Source organism: Pyxicephalus adspersus, chromosome 4 (genome assembly GCF_032062135.1).
Source record: "Pyxicephalus adspersus chromosome 4, UCB_Pads_2.0, whole genome shotgun sequence".
NCBI lineage: Eukaryota > Metazoa > Chordata > Amphibia > Anura > Pyxicephalidae > Pyxicephalus > Pyxicephalus adspersus.
Genome location: NC_092861.1, coordinates 92,596,759 through 92,613,801, shown reverse-complemented (window position 1 = coordinate 92,613,801; position 17,043 = coordinate 92,596,759). Strand labels below are relative to the sequence as shown.

Genomic DNA, 17,043 nt, shown 5'->3' with positions numbered 1-17,043 from the left:
AAAATTAAAATAAATCACACTTACCAATAATACCGCAGATCCCTCAATTGCGCCGGAGCTTTCCTCAATCGAATCCCATGCCATTCTCTTCCGGCGTTTCCCTTCCTTCTTCTGGGTACGTCACCCAATCCTGTACTGTGCAGGCGCAAGATCAGATGACGTAGCCTGCTGTAAAAGTGAAAAAAGGATGCCAATCTCACTGCGCATGTGTGAGGTCGGCATCTTTTTCCTCTCAGTGAAGGAAAACGCCCCGAGATCAGGCATGTGGAGAAGGAGCAGCCAAGAGCCTCCTTGGATGCGTGACATGAGGCTCTGCGCACCCATTTAATCTCGATTGCTGCAGCGATCAAGACAGAAATGGGAAGTGTTTCACCCTTTGTTTTAACAAAAAAAAAAAAAAAAGGTGTTGCGAGAAAGAGTTAAAAAAAAAACAATAATTTTACACACACATTATATATATATATATATATATATATATATATATATATATTGTCAAATATGAGTTTGGGTGTGCTTTAATCATCTAATCATGTGCGAGCACAAATCCTGTCTGTTAAGATTACCTTGCACATGACTGGGAAATGTTTGCAAAGTTAATTTTTTTACCACATTTACTAAGCGAATTATTCCTTGCAAAGTTAATAATTCTCTTTCCTAAGTGAACAGCCTAAAGTCATTTACTATATTAACCTGTAGATATTGAAGCCTGACCCCGCCAAGCAACTAGTACTTTAGAAGATGTCAGCAGGCCTTCATATTACTCTCAGTAGATGTATCCTTTAACCTTTTTTTTTTAATATCCCCAACGTAATGTGTGTGCTTTCTCTCTGAATCCTCCCTCACCCTTCAAAAGTAACTGATATCCAGGGTTGAGCTGTACTGTGCTGTCAGGGACTTAAAGCATAGTAACCAATCAGTAACCAGTCAAAAGCTGATGGCTGGCTGATGCCATGTTTGTTCAGGTGCCATTTTAGCATGAACAAAAAATGTACATGCAATTTTACAAGGATAACACTTACCCTACCCTGCAGTCCAGCATTTTGTTGTACAAAGGCATGAACCTATACACATGCACAAACATTTAAGAGGCATGCTTTTATAACACATCATTTAAGTCAGCTGCATATATTGTAAGAATTTTAGCAGGCTTTCATCTTTCATCTCCAAATGCTTTTAGCAATTCTCTTCATGGTCAGTCACCTGGGCAGGAAGTGAAAGGAAGTTTCCATCTTGTGATTACAGTGATAAAATCAGATTTCCTCAGTATGGAAAATGTGTTTTAATTTTTGCCTGTGTCAATTTCAAGCGGATGAGGGATTTCTATTTTTTGTTCTGCGTAAAGCCTATCAAGTAGATTTAGTAGGGAAATTGTCACTTGGTATATGCTGTGGTTTTATTTCAATAAAGGTTTTATTTTTCAAGAGTGTGTGTGTATGTACATTTTGTTTAATGCTTATACTGCCAATGACCTGTACCCCAACATTATGGCATTGCAAGGGTCAAAACAAGCTCTTGGAAATAGCCGCTATAAGCATGTTGCCTGATAATAGTGGCTGTGAATTTGGTGGATCACTAGTACACTCAGGGGAAGTGCAGTCCCCCTTCCTCCTCCACGGAGCCTGGGGCTAGTTAAAAGTTCAGGGCTAGTAAGAGGTACGCATACACTCCGTTTTTCCTCTGTTGTGTTTCTGGAAGTGCTTAAGGCAGAGGGTCATAGCTGTCACATATACATGACAGAGAGGAAAATAAATCAGGTGCAGTATTGAACGTTATCTGGTAAAGTAAATGCAGGGAAGATATTAAGGCTTTATTAATACCCCTAAACAAAGGGAATCTGTCACTGCACATCAGCGACCTTGTGATAACAAAAAATGATGACCCCCATCTGCACCCTATTTTACACATGTAAAACCTGTGCATAAAAATGTGGAAAATGCCATCAAACATATTGTTATTGTCATAACCATACTTCTAGGGCCACAACACTTTGTTAACTCTAAAGTGATGAGCTCCGTTTCAGAAAAAAAAATGCATTGTAAATGAGTTTTAATGAAGAACATTGCAAGGAATGTGGAAAAAAATGTTTTAGCAGCAAAAGGATTAAACCTTTGTGGGAGTATTTATATACTCTGTACTCATATCAAAATCAAGCTCCTTTATTTTTTTTTCTGACTTGTTTTTACTCTAAATATTAAGAGTAAGGTAATTATTTATATAAAATAACTATAAGTCAAAAGTTTACTTTAAGTTCTTATACTATGCTATTCCCTATAGATAGATGCAACAGTTTCTTTTTATTTATCTGTTTTGAGGCTATGCACTTTTAGAAATACACTGCCTATCTCCTGTAAAATACATTCAAAGACATTCTTGTATTTAAATGTTCCTGCATTAAAAATTATGGAACAATATTGTTACCATTATCATTAAACAAGCAACAATCAGATCAGTGTTTTTCAACCCTTTTAACATGAAGGAACCATTTAAATAGGTTTCAGGTCTCTGGGGACCCCTCCTTAAATTTCTGTATCTACAACTGACAGTACATTTGCTTGGTGGTCAGGGGACAGAATGCTTCCTACTTTGGTGGCCAGTGGGAAGAATGTTACCCTTACAAATGGCCATAAATATCATTGGTCCTGAGAGGCACAAATTGCTTAAGGAACCCCTAACAACCTCTTAAGGAACCCTAAGGTTCCATTGAACACTGGTGTGGATGATACAAACTGGTGTAGATGATAAAAAAGAAACAAATATCAAATAGATAACTGAAAGATGAATTTGGATTGGCTGATTTTGATGACTGCATTTTTTATTGCATATTGCAAAAACATTTCCACTGGTAATTTTCCCCCAGCATTCAAACATGTAATTGTTTTTTTTAAGTACCAAAGACATTCCTTTGGATCCTTTACTACTCTCCCATTTTCTGTCTATTTTCTCCTCTTCAATATATCCCCGAACTCCCTGAGTGGCTTGTTTACAAATAACTAGCATAAGTTAGTTTTCAGTCTGGCTTTAAACCCGCACACTCTGAAACTGAACTGAAACAGCTCTCACAAAGAAGGCCTAAAACTTTTTTGGGGCAGTCACAAGGCTATTATTTTAGGGCTGCTTTTGACATTGTTGACTATTCTCTTCTACTCCATTTTCTGCACTTTGACTGCTAGTTTCCCCATGCCTACCACTCCCCTTTCCTAAATGCTCCCCAAGGATTAGTCCTTGGAGCAGTACTATTTTTCCTTTACACCTTCCCCTGGCAATATATCATCCTTTGGCCTTCAGTTCCATGCGTTGTATGCTTTGGCTTCAGTTGTATGTAGATGATACTCAAATGTATCTGTCCACCCCTGACTTGTCTTTCTCTCTTCCAAACATGCTGGCCATTAGTCATCTCATCATGTATGGCTGACAAGTACCTAAAATTTTATTGGCACATAGGCAGTCTCTCTTGGTTTCAGCTTAGACTCTGCATTCTTCTTCATTCCCCACATTCAGGACATCCCATTCTGCTGATATGTCCACCTCCTAACATCTCTAAAATACACCCTCTTTTTCCTTGACTACTGCAACATACACCCGTCTAAGACCATACACAAATACACCACTAATCACTCTCTTCTCTCCTGATAAGACCTACATATGACTTTCTCTAACAAGCACAACTCCAACAGTTCACTAAAACTATGTCTGCACCCTGGAATTTTCTCCCATTTTGGGGGAGGTTGGGGGAGTTTTGCTCCTAACTTTAACACATTTAAACAAGCTCTACAAGTATACCTTCCCATCTTCCTCTCCCCTACCCAGTTTATGATGCGTTTCCCCACCTCTTTGATTGGACAGGACTCTCTTCTCATGTGTCATGGTTTGTACATGGTTTGTATGGAGGTTTATCTCCTGAAAAACCCTGTTATTGTACAGAGCTGCCTATGCTTGTACTTTAAAAAAGAAACAGTAATGATAATAAATTACCATAAATTGGCTGTTGAATAATAATTATACATAGCTGCAAAATATAGTTGATGGTTTGATTAAAATACAGTAAACACTTTGAAAATGCAGGAACCTGAAGCATATAGACAGAACCTGCAGTGAAGATTTACCACAAAACAATTTTACATTAAAGCGGTTCAACATGATTCTAACGCAATATGACCTTTTTGGAGGAAATTGCTTTCACACATTCAGTGTCAATCACCCAAACTAGACTGCTCTGAACTTCCTGGCTAAGAAATAGATGTGCCAGAGAACTAGGACAAGACGTTCTGCTTTACAGCCTCTCAAAGCTTCAGTTATAATAGAAGGATGTTAGAAAAAAAAAAGTTGCTGGAATAAATGATTCAATTAATTGTGTTTCAAAAGTACAGAGATTGTATTTAGGGTGTTGCACACGAGAGTTCAAATGCTCTATATGTCTTGTATGATATAAGAGGGTACAGGCAGATTTTTTTTTTAAAAGAAAGGTTAAGTAAATCCTAGCTAAGGAAAACCTGTGAAGTATTGAAAAAACATCTAGTGGGTACAACTTTGACCATCTTAAAAATTTAGTCAACATGAAATCAAAACTCCTCAGATTCTATTTATCTATGACATTTTCTGATGTAAAGATGCCTCATATAATATGCAGAGAAGATCTTAAAATCTCTTAACATGTACTAAAGAGATTGTAATTCTTTGCAGCCAGATTAACATAACAGACATACAAATAATAGTGGAAGTCTTGCTTAAAGCAACCAGACATTAGTATTTATTTGCCAAAATAAAATTGTCAAATAAATCATCATATCAGTATACTAAACCCTGTATTTAACTCATGGATTGACATAGGCTTGTTTTATGTGGGTGATGTTCCTTAGTGGAGTATATGTTTCCTGGCCATCATATTTTCACCCTTCAGCTTGTGGCCATTTTTGTGATGGTTGCATTGTGACATATACAATAAATATTCCTGATGAACCATCCCAAACTATCTGCTACATGGTATGGCATGGTAACATGTCAACACTTTCAGATCAATAGTCTGGCAACGTTGTCAGCTGGCAGATAATATTTTCTGGCTCTGGTTGATGCTCTTCCATCCTGTTTTTATAAAATTAAAGTGACAACCTATGTGTACTCATTTTCATGCATTTTGTTTGCAGTTCTATACTGAGATGACTATAAATTACTGGTATGCTTTCTTGCAAAACATTTGGGTTGACTCACTAAACGAATGTAGGCTGCTTGCATTGCAAAGTAAATTATCTACCTTCACTTTCACTTAAATGAGATGCTCTTTTACTTCTACCAACAAAAAAAATGTTTTTTTACTGCATTCAAAAAAGCTATACCTTGCAAGATGATAATTCACCTAGGTAATTGAACAACTTAAATTCAGTTAGCAAGATAGCCCCATTTCTACACAGTAATATGGAAGTTTTCCAAATACAAAAACTGCATTTTGTTTCTGTCTGGCACAGTAAGGATAGCATTCTTGACTGGTCCTTAAGCATTTGGAAATGCTGTGTATATCAGAAGCTGCACAGGTAATACGTCCACCCCTGGCCTGGATTCTGCAGTCATCATCTCCATCTCATGTGCTCAGAAACTAGGTCACCAAGGATGGAATTAGAAAGATAGTTAAAGCTATAAAAATATGTCTTGTAGCTGTGGTATGTCTAACATGAGATAATATTATTTTGTTTTATAGCTTAGATTACCATTCCATTTTAAGGAGTTGTAGAAGTGCCTTTTTACATGCATTTTACAACCCTTTTTTATAGAAAAAGCATTATATACCTTATATATAATTTGTATTATTATATATCTTTCTGTACAGTTTTCATTGTTTTTTTTTGCAGGGGCCCTATCAGGTAATATTGAATAATGAGATATTTTATATCTAATCTTTAATATTGTTACCATTGTGACTTTAAAAGCATACAGCTATAATCTCTAGATCAAATTATTTTTTATTAAATGTAATGCGAAACGCCTTTGCGCAAAGGCAACGTACATGGCGGAGCCCTGACTTTCAAAATAAACTCTAACACACAAATGAGTTTTTAGGTCCAAGTTTTATTGTTGGTGGAACATTTTGACTTGGTCATTTTAAAAAGAGCTTGCAAGCCAAAAAAAGTGTGGGCACCCCTGATTTACCTGATTTCAAATCATTGTGAAGTTCATTGCTTTATGTGGTTTAAAATGTGCATTTGTCAGGTAACGTATCTAATTTTACTGGTATTATTATCACTGAGGACAATTTTCTGTTAATAGATGGCTCCTGTCACACTTACCTGTTCCTCACTAAAGCACAGGCATCACTCTTCTGCGCATGCTTGCAGTTCTGAAGCTGGGCTTGCCTCTGTTTCCAAGCTTTATCAACTCCCTCCAATCCACTGGTCAATCTGGAAATAGCCTCTTGATCAGCCCTGGCTATTTTGCTAGCTCACAAACTGTATCACAAGTTCATACTAGTGGCTCGAGCTCCCAGGTTCTGTGATCTAGTTCCTGTACACCTGCTGCTTAACCCAGTATTTCCTCTGTCCAGCTCCTGTGTTAACCCTTCGATGTCCAGTTTGTTGGTTCCCAGCCAACTTCCCTGTGCAGTTCCCATGTTCCTTTCTGCCAGTGGATATCCCTGCATCACATGTACCTCCTGCTGTTTCCAGTGTCTCTTGTGTCCACAGTGGCCCCTGTGTCATTGCTGTCTGTCTCCTGGATCCCTGGCTAATGACCCTTGGCGTGTGACCTGACCTCTATTGCTTGCTGCCTGTCTTGACCACGGCTTTCCTTATCTTTCTCCTTAGTGATTTGGTACCGTGCTTTGCCCACCTTAAAGTGCCCAAGGACCGCAACCTGACAGTAACCAGCAGCGCAACATCCTCACTATCAGAGGCTCTGGAGAAAACTTGGTTACTGCTTAGACTCTGCGCCTTGGCCCTTCTCAGGGCTCACACCACCTCCGTGCAAGCCATAGCACCCCCTAGTGGTTCTGTCTCTCTGAGCGTGACAGCTCCTGTATGTGCATGAAAGCTAGGTTTCAATTTCAACTGAATTTTATTTTCAGCAAAAGATTACTTGTATCAAATTCATACAAATAATTTAAATGATAAAAAAAAGTTTTCCATATTTGTTCCGACTATTGAACTAATAAATCATCATTAAACATATCAGCAATACCATGTTTACAGGTTGGATACATGTGGTCCAAATATAGTATCCTCAAAACTGTCAAAGCATTGACAGAAATACAGTCCAGACATGTTCTCTAATACTTTCCTAACACATTCAGATCCTTTAAAAAAAAATTGCAGTCAGCCCTCAAAATTCTTAATTTGGTTATCCAACCTCATTAAACTGAAATATCATTGTTGCCAAACTTTGCTCTTCATATTCACACTTTGCCCTGACCTATTGGGTAAACCCAATCATATTCACAATGCTTTTGGTTCATGGTTTTTATTGGTGTGTTACCATTTCAGACTCCTTGACAGCAGTAGGTTTGGTATCTATTGAGTTTTAGTAGTTATAAATATGCATTATTCTTAGACACATCATGGTGCCTAACACATGATAATCAAATTGTAAAATCTGGTTTGCTTTTAGGACCCATTCACACCATTGTGCTGTTTATGACATGATTTGATGTGCTGTGGTGCCAGTCATTTCAATGTATCTGCATTACAGAGCAGTGCAATGTGCAGTAATGAATTACAATGTTTTGTAGTGTGCTATGCTAGCAAAACTTGAAGCAGTGATTTTTGTTCTGTTCGGGTGTGTTGGGCAGCTCAAATACATGGGCTGAATATTGCAAAACTGTTAATACATACCATAACACGCAATAACACGTACATTAAACTGTCCGCAATAGACCACCCTAATGTAAATGGACACCTAATCAAGTTACCATCCCTCTAGTTGAAATTGTATTCATATTCCTCAGAAAACTGTTGGTGTGAAGAGTCCGGCTAATGGCATTCATCCCCTTGTAGCCCAGGAGGCCGTGGTTCTCCTCATTTTGCATCAACTCAGTTCAGGAGACCTAATTATTTTCCTTCTTTGGCCAGTCTTCCTGCTACACTGTTTGCCATTTATGTCTTTCCAAATTGCATCTGATGGCTGGGTTCTGAGAAAAGGTAAACCCTTAGGGTTTTTCCAAAAAAGGCTTTTCCCTTCTTCTAGAACGCCAAGTACTAACAAAATATTTGGCCAAAATTTGTGTACTTTGCTAAAAGTATATCCTCAGATTTACAATGTTTTAAATTTTCTGCAGTGGCATTGGTTTGGGACTTCACATAATCCCTCTCAAAATTAGGATAATAGCTTCTATGGTGACTCACCAACTGGTTGTGCAGTGTTTAAAGCTGTACAGCAGAGGTAGGCAAACTCTGGCCTTTAGACCAGATAGGGCCTAGCTAGTGTTCCAGTCTGGCCTAACTAATTGGATTGTCACTTTATCACGAATTCCCGCGATATCATCAAGTTCCCCCACAGTAACCCCAATTAATATGCCTAAAGAAAAGAAGCAATGCGCAGCTACCAGTCGACCTCAAGGTTGACCTCAAATGTGTCTTCATCCCCGAATGGACTGACGAATTATTCTTCGTCCAACGTAGGAACAAAGCCCTGTGTTTAAGATGCAACGACACCAACAGCACTTTAAGGCGGTCGAAAGAGACTTTCATTAACTTCTACTGTCAGCTGCCACATGCTCAGTTTCCAATGCTTTTAGCCTTTGCCAAGTGTGAAAGGGTCTGAGACACTCCATTTTGTTGCCTGAGACACTCCATTTTGTTTCAGTTCTTAGTTATGAGAGCTTAGTCTTGAGAACTAAATGTGTTCTCTGGTTGTTTAAACTATATATGTATAGACCTGATGTTCTGCCAAGATGAGTGTCCTTGTTAATTCTGCTAAACTCAGATAATGTCGATTGTTTATTAATAACAAGGTGTTTTGTATGTGTCTGAAATTATGTTGCTAAATAATCCTTTAGGATACATATACTTTAGTGAATTTCCAGTGAATTTTTATTCATTCTAAATGAGCATGCGCGACGGCATATTGTTATGGTATATAAACTAATGTTTGCTATAATTGTTTGCTAAATAGGTTGAAGATTGCTTGATACCATATGAGTGTATGCGTCGTTGACCAATTCTTCCCAGGCGCTTGTTCTGATGTACTGACACTAGGATGGTGAGAGATCACAGAGGAATAGAGCCAAGAAACCTGCAGATCCTTTCAAAGTGTGTGATCGCAATGTTTGGCAGCACTTATTCGTGCGAGCAGCTGTTCTCTAAGATGAAGTTTTGTAAGAACAAGCTGCACTCCCAGCTCACTGACAATCACCTTAATGGCATTTTGTTGTTGAACTTCTCATCATTAGAACCTGATGTTGTATCTGTCTCTAAGAACGTGCAACATCATGTTTCCCATTGATCGTACTGTATTTTTAAATAAAAAAACCTTTCCTTGGACACCTTGTTTATTCTGGCCTAGTGTCCCTTCTTGACCTCCTGAAATGGCCTAGTAGTTCAAAAAAATTGCCAACCCCTGCTGTACAGCATTTGAAACCACAAAGAAAATTCAAATTTTCTAAGTGGGATCTTCCATCTTGTCTTGGAATTCTTCAATGTCCATCAGACTGCTCCATCATAGACCTGACCTTGAATACAACCTTCATCATAACCTTTGTGAGAAGGGGCACTGAGGTTTTAAAAGCTTGTTTTTTCCCAGATCAATTTGTCTTGGTACCTATCATGTCCCTCAATCTCAAAGTCATCTCATCATAAATCTACGGACCAGAGACAAACTTACTTTAGATGTGGACAATTTGCATTGGCCAATTTTAGAATTAGGATCCAATTCAGGGCCTAGCATAGGAAAACAAGCCTCTCTTAGGATAATCGCATCCTTGATTGAGTTTTATCTGGCTTACAGGACAAAAAAGGCTGGTATTTTTCTAGGGGATCCTGTTGCATTCTACATGGAACATTTTTACCTCTAGGCAGCAGTCTGCCAAGATTGCCTTAAGTCTATTCACAGGACATCTGGAATATATATGGAAATCAAACTATACCTTTATGAATCACTATTGTGTTAAATACGTAAGTGGAGTTCAACTATTTTTATGTGTGAGCAGTTACATTTTCCATCCTAACTTGACTCAATGATTATTCAGGGTTTGAAGGCTCCAGTAATATGACAGCACCTCTCACATATACAAGATGAAATGCCACGTACAGGGGACTATTTACAGAATACAATACTTAGTATCTAGCTTTAATTTATTGATAAAAAATGTCCTATGAGGGTAGTAGAGGAGCAGGACTACCTAAACCTATGCTGCATTCGGAGTCAGGTCAGTAAACAAAAATAATTATAAAAATCTGACAATAACTTTTCTGTTTTTTTTTTTTGTTTTTTGTTTTTTTAGGATGGCTTCAAATCTCCCATTCACCAGCAGCACATATTTTCTTCATTCCCTCATGCCTTGTTATTCTGTAAGATTCATAGAATGCATAGAAAATATTCAGTATTCTAAATGTGAAGGAGCATGTGACTCCATGTCCATGTGACTCCATGTGTCCATGTGACGACATTGGCCAGCACCAACACATAGAAGAGTCCATTAGCCTATGTAAGCTTGATACCTAGGGTAAGTTCTCCCCTTCGAAATCAATTAATGGAGCAGCAAGGAAGAAATCAAGATTTAGGTGATCTTTGCACTGCATGGGTAAAGCCCGGGTTCGCTTAAAAACTCAGATGTCATTCTGTTTTTGAGATCCCTGTGCAAATCTTTTGGCTCAGAGAGGCATATTTTTAATAAAGGATCATGGTGTATGATACATAAGTATGCAAACAAAGACTTCACTTAAAATGAGTGAGGGTTGTGGTTACTAGTAGAAATAGTATGAAGGTTACAGAAAAGAATTTTAGAGTCCGGGTTACAAGGAAAGAGTATTGTAATGGTAGTCTTAGGATAAAATCAATACCTGTATCAATAAAAGCATCTGAGGTTTTGCGATTTTTAAATCCCAGGTTAAATTCCACTTAAATAATCTACGTTTGACAGTTCTGTTTTGTGGTTAAATAAAGAAAAGTTCAGCAGGGATGTGGTTACTTCCTGTTCTTCAGCTGTGAGCTTCATGTTTTGTCAGCATTGTGTCTCAGTATTTGGTGTTTTTCATTGTAATGATCTCACCGTGCTGTTAGCTTTTTCCTCTGGCACAGAGCAATGGCATATTGCCCCATTAATGAAGACCATCACCAACTACTAGAAAAAACTGAAAGTTGCTCACCAGAGTTAACAAAATGGAACTCCGTTGCAAAGCGACCCATGGGGACACCAGGCAAGCTGCAGTGGAATTCAGAATCATCATACTCGATTACGTATCATGACTGTCCCATCCAGGATCTGTTCACTAGAGCTCGATCTAAAAGTGACACTTCTTCATTTGCACAAGTCAAGCTGCTGAGGGTTAGAGTTGCCGGTTCAGGTAAAAACAAATGCATGTATTTGTTTCAGCAGTTTCTTGCAATGCCATTATTATATAAGGCACTAATCAGGAGAGAAGGATTGGAAATATCAGTGTTTGTCAAAAAAATAAATTAAAAAAAAAACCTTAGTCAAGCTTAGAAAGTTGTTAACACAGAAAAAAAACTCTCTAGTCTCAAAAACACTGAACTCAAAAAGTCACCAAGAGGTAGAGATTTTTGGCAAAGTCTCAAAAATATTTGCCTACTCTGTTCCTAGTAGTTTTTTTCTTTTGTTAAAAAAATAATTATGCTTGATCCTACTACTAAATCTATGGCTCTACATTGCACTGCATATGTGTTGTGCAGCGTGGAGCCATAGATTTAGTATTAAGATCAAGCATAATTATTTTTGGAACAAATAGAAAGATGTATAGAGGAGTTTTCATAACCATGATGAGTAAATCAATTTAAAAACCAGACAAAACTATAAACTTTTTGTCTACTGAAAAGATTTGTGTGACCTGCAGAGATACTAGATAGAAATACTAATTTTTACTATACTAATAATAATATTATTAGTATTTACTACTATACTAATTGTGAACGTCTGGATTTCTAAGCTGTATAATGTTCTGCAAATTAAACATGCAGAAATTCAAAAGAATGCAAAAAAAATGAGTATGATTTTCTTCTAATTCAATTATCGCGTTGTATTAGGCAAATCAATTTTTTTTTATTCATTTTCCTAACCCATCACTTATCAGACACTTTAAAGTAACTTTGTCGCAATTCTACTAGTGAGACCTTTAATTGGCTGTTTAAAGCATACAGGCTTAGTTCACCAAGTGGGAAATTATTGTAATAGTATATTACTCCCAATGTGCTTGTTGTCAGTTGAGCATTAGTTTTTTTTCATATAGGATTTGTGAAAAAATGTGAAAGTAAATAAGGAATGTGGAGAATGTTTTGTGATCGATTTTCTCCAATATGCTAATAATCCAAAAAAAATACCTTGCACAGAACTGTTTCTCTAGTTGTGTGGGGGGACATCTCATTTTTTATGGGTAGCCATTGAACAGCTTTATGAACCAATATGCAAAAATGTAAAAACCTTTTAAATTTCCTTTATATGTGTATATTAGTGAAAAATTCACCATGCCAAAAGTCTCTCCAAAAGTGAGTGCATAATGACTGCACTTGAAAATAGAATGTATAAACATAGCAATGAATAGCCATACACCTCCCATAGAAAGAGGGAGGGGATGTTTGCTATTTTGTAATTTCTGTATTTTGCAATATAAACTCTCCTGGAGAACATGTAGGTTTCAGTTTACCAAACACAAACAAGTATATCAATATACATGAAAATATATTATAAGTATGAAATTTTACCAACAGGAGGGTGAGGAGGAACTGTTATTTGTGGCACATGATTTAAGATATTCCCAAATAATAGTTAGTGACAGGACACAGTTTGTGTATGAGGAGATGATTGCTGGTATATGCAGAGACTGCTAGACAAGGGGACCAGCAGCACTGTCACTAAATGCTGGGTCCAGGTCTCACATGTATATCAGTGTTGGGGCCTGATAGAAGTCTTTGGGGTTCTACTACGCACACCTAGGCTGTATATGGGTCACATGTTGTGGCAAAATGCCAGTGCCAGAACTGTATGAGTAAACAGTGAAGAGGGAAGATTGGTTAGGATCAGCATACAGCATGGTATGAAAACATTCAAAAACATATTCTTTGAAAGCTATATATTTGCTATATTTGCTATTTGCTATATGTATATATAATGCAGTGGTGAACGATTTTCTAGGTTTTAAATAAGCATGTAAAAAGTACATATTGTAATTTTAGGAAGCTCCTTATAGTCTTTATAGGTCATACATGACCTGGCCAACAGTGCAGGTTAAAATATTAAGGCCCCTTTCACACTAAGCCATTCCAGTGGGCTACTGCAAAAAAATATTATTTTGCTTTAGGGAAGATATTTAATCAAGAAATGGCAAAAAAAGAGATAAAAAATGGACTTGCAAGACAGGAATATTGTACAGTACTGCAGTGTGAGTCTGATGTCATCTACTGTGATTTTTGGTGCAATTCCAAATTATTGGCACTGCATCACTAAAAAGTAAATAAAAAAGTAAATGCTAAAACTGACTATACTTAATATTTTAATTGTAATTACCCTCATCCGCATATTATGAATAATATTATACAGTATTTATATAGCACCGACATATTACACAACGCTTTACAAAGTCCATAGTCATGTCACATAAGTTAATTTTATTTCTCTTGTGTCCATGGGTTTAGGAGCATACACCGCATAAGGTGGCACTTCCCAACAGGCTTAACTAGACAGCGCTTATCTTTGTGTAAATGATAAACCCAGGAATCCTGCACCTAACCAAGCACTACTGCCTCCCAGCATACCTGACACTGCTCTTTAAACATTCCACCAAGCACCCCAGACAACTTCTGGTTATATCAGCTCCTCCCCAGCATAGTCCGTAAGGCACAATCAGTCTGTATGTTCCCAGGTGAAAGGGAGAAGGGATGTAAACACTTAGTTAGAACCCTTCTCTTCCAGTGATAAAATATATTGTGAGATATCACAGGGGGAATTGCTTGTGGTAACAGGACTGCTTCAGGGCGGATAAGAGGCAGCAGACTTCAAATGTCCAAACCAACTGCAGGAGGGTTTATTTAACGTGGTGTTAACAGAAAAGTGTCCATAAATTCACAAAAACAAACAATAGCATGGCTGGACAACTGGCTACCTCACTTGGTGCTCTGTCTCTCTATCACATTTGCTCAACATCAACACTGTTAACTCCCCTCTTACACTTGGAACACACTGCCTTCCTTCCAGCCTGACTGATCACCTTTTTCACTGCATGTGAGTCTAGGTGAACACATCCCACCACAGGATTGGCCAAGGAACCCACCCTTCTCTCACTTGGTCGGCTCCAGGACCTGTTTTTTTTCCCCCAAAAACCTACGTCACAAATGACAATTTTCTTTTACCTGGAGCCATGATGACAGGTAACACCTCATTAGAGGCGCAACGTACCTGCCATCAAACACTTTTCCTGCCATTTTAAGGGACACTGTCACAATATATATATATCAATGGCTCAGTCACAGATACATGTTATCGTGCTTTGAAGTTGAACTCAAGGATGTAGGTTTTTTCACCCAATCTTCCACAGGAACAGACCCACAATAATTATATTTAGTCTAAATCATAAAGCATTCTGCAAAAATGTAAGCATTTTAATACCTAAAACATCATAATTACCAGCCAAACCTTTTGTATGGAAGGGAGGAACTGAAAGGATGAGGTTAGATCTGTTGACAGTGCGTTGCTAGCTAGTCCTGAACACTGGCTAAAGCTGGCAGCATCACTGACCAATAAACCAGATTAGATCACTGTGCACAATGGAGATTCATATTTCTAATAATTAGATGACCGAAAGAAAGTCAGTACCTAAAAGGGGAGGGCTTGGGTCAGCTCCAATCAGTGAAAGAGAGCTCAATGAGATGATACAGGCTCAAAAAATACTTCATGTATCTTGTGCTGAAGGTGAAGTGAGCAGGAAAATAAATACTTCTACAAAAAAATATAAAATTGAGTTTCTACAGGTGTGATATAGAAAAGGCCAGGCCAGGTTCAGCTTTGAATTAGTATGTTTTCTGTCCTGCCTCTCTACACCTATTTACTCTCAATTAATGGCCAAGCAATGACAATCATCATTCTTTCTGGACTAAATAAAGTCTGTGTAATGACATGTGTGCTTAGTCTTGCAGTACTGTGATCCCACTCTTCTTGATGACACTCACAGAAAATGGGCAGAAATGCATAGGCTACATTCTGCCTAAGGGGGTGGAATAGGCGGAAGCAGACTGAGCTTTAAAAACACAACATAAAAAGTTCCTATTTTTGTGTTGTGTATGCAGTGTCATTCATTTTAATTAATTTGGCATCAAATGCACAAGTTATGTTGTGCTAGGATGTCTTGAAGCCTAATAAAGTCTTCTTACCACCTCCTGCATTGCCATCTCAAGTCCTGGCAATTTTTTTCTCTTCCACCTACAGCAACCGACTCATCACCATACATTACGAAGTTACATAGCAGGTAGTACTCCTTCATTAGCCAGTGCAAAAATTCCTTTCTGTTTATTATCAACCATTAAGCCCAGTTGTTAATGAACACAGTGTTAAACATAGTGTTCCTGCCTTTAAAAACTGTGTGACTCTATAATGAAAGTGACAGTAGGGTGCTGGCATCCACCCCTTTAGGTCCTTTTACTATGATGGCATCCACACTAAGAAGGATGGGGGGATACAAGTCGCTCCATTCAAGTTTTTTAATGGCAAGCAATATTTATAGGTCTGCTTTAACGCATTAAGCACATGATAATGCATTGTGTTAACCTATGTGTAACTTTTTACAAACATTGTGCAGTAAAGCACAAGAATATATTCAACCCATTCTGATTAGGGTCCAGTATGTTGGATACTGGTGCTAGAACAATTTGTTAGAGGACAGGTATCTATGTCTTTCCTTTGCCCCTATAAAATATTTGTCTATGTGACCCATTAACGTTTGTATGTCAATTTGTATGATTTGTTACACAAATATATTATATATAAAAAATTATGGGTAGTTTTGGTATTATAATAATATAACACACTAAAGTTACCCTTGTCATGTAGTACTAGGCATTCTGCTTTTCAATGATGGCATCAGGGTTGCAATTGTAAAATGGGAAGTATGTAATTGCAGCAATTTATAAATAATTTTATTGTGTAAATGCAGTCAGGAGATATAAATAAAGATATGTAGTTCTTACACCTCATTGCTCATCCAAGGGGTGGCAGGGATGTAAAGGACTCACATTAGCACAATGGACCATAAGAGGCATGATATATATATGTAATGAGTTAAGAGGCTGTTAAGAATTTGGAAGGTATCTCATATTAGTGTCATTTTGAATGAGAATCTAAAAAAACAGTTCGCTCACATACAAATTCATCTGGTTGAGAATCAGACAAGCCTTTTCCTGTTAAAAATGGGAAAATATTGTGTCTGGAACCACTTTGGTAACAAAACAAAAAATACACTTTAGGATTCTCAAGAAACCCTTACTGACCATCTGTGGTAAATATATTAGCAGACTATTTGGGCTTTCAAGTTCATAAAATGAATAACTGTTTCTTAATGTCAATGCTAATCTGATAGAACTCACATAGTTATTTGCTTTAAATTTATATTTAAAGAGCAACAGTATGCTAGTAAAAACTTCTATAACTTACCTTGATAGCCCTCCCAAAATAATTTAGACTGAAACCTCTCCGCCCAGCTGCTCACATGCCCCTATGGGACAGCAGCATCCTGCTTCACAATTTGCAGCATTTTTCATCAGCGTACGATCGCATACAAATCTACGACAGTTTACTGTACAGGTTCAGCCAGTGCTCTAGAACAGCGGTCCCCAACCACCGGGCCGCGGCCCACTACCGGTCCGCGGCGGTGTTTTCAGTGGGCCGCGAGTACATGATCCATTATT

At 37.8% G+C, this 17,043-nt stretch overlaps 1 protein-coding gene across 2 annotated transcripts in view; it reads left to right on the top strand.

The window, feature by feature from the left end:
• Positions 1–11,082: 11,082 nt before the first annotated feature.
• Positions 11,083–17,043, top strand: part of PHACTR2 (phosphatase and actin regulator 2) — a 125,465-nt gene continuing 119,504 nt past the window's right edge. Inside the window, exon 1 of one of the 2 annotated variants that reach the window (XM_072409009.1) lies at positions 11,083–11,480. In XM_072409009.1, the coding sequence (XP_072265110.1) occupies positions 11,219–11,480 (262 nt within the window). In that variant the 5' untranslated portion in view covers positions 11,083–11,218. The remainder of the gene's footprint in view (positions 11,481–17,043) is intronic. The other variant, XM_072409010.1, reaches the window with a different exon arrangement.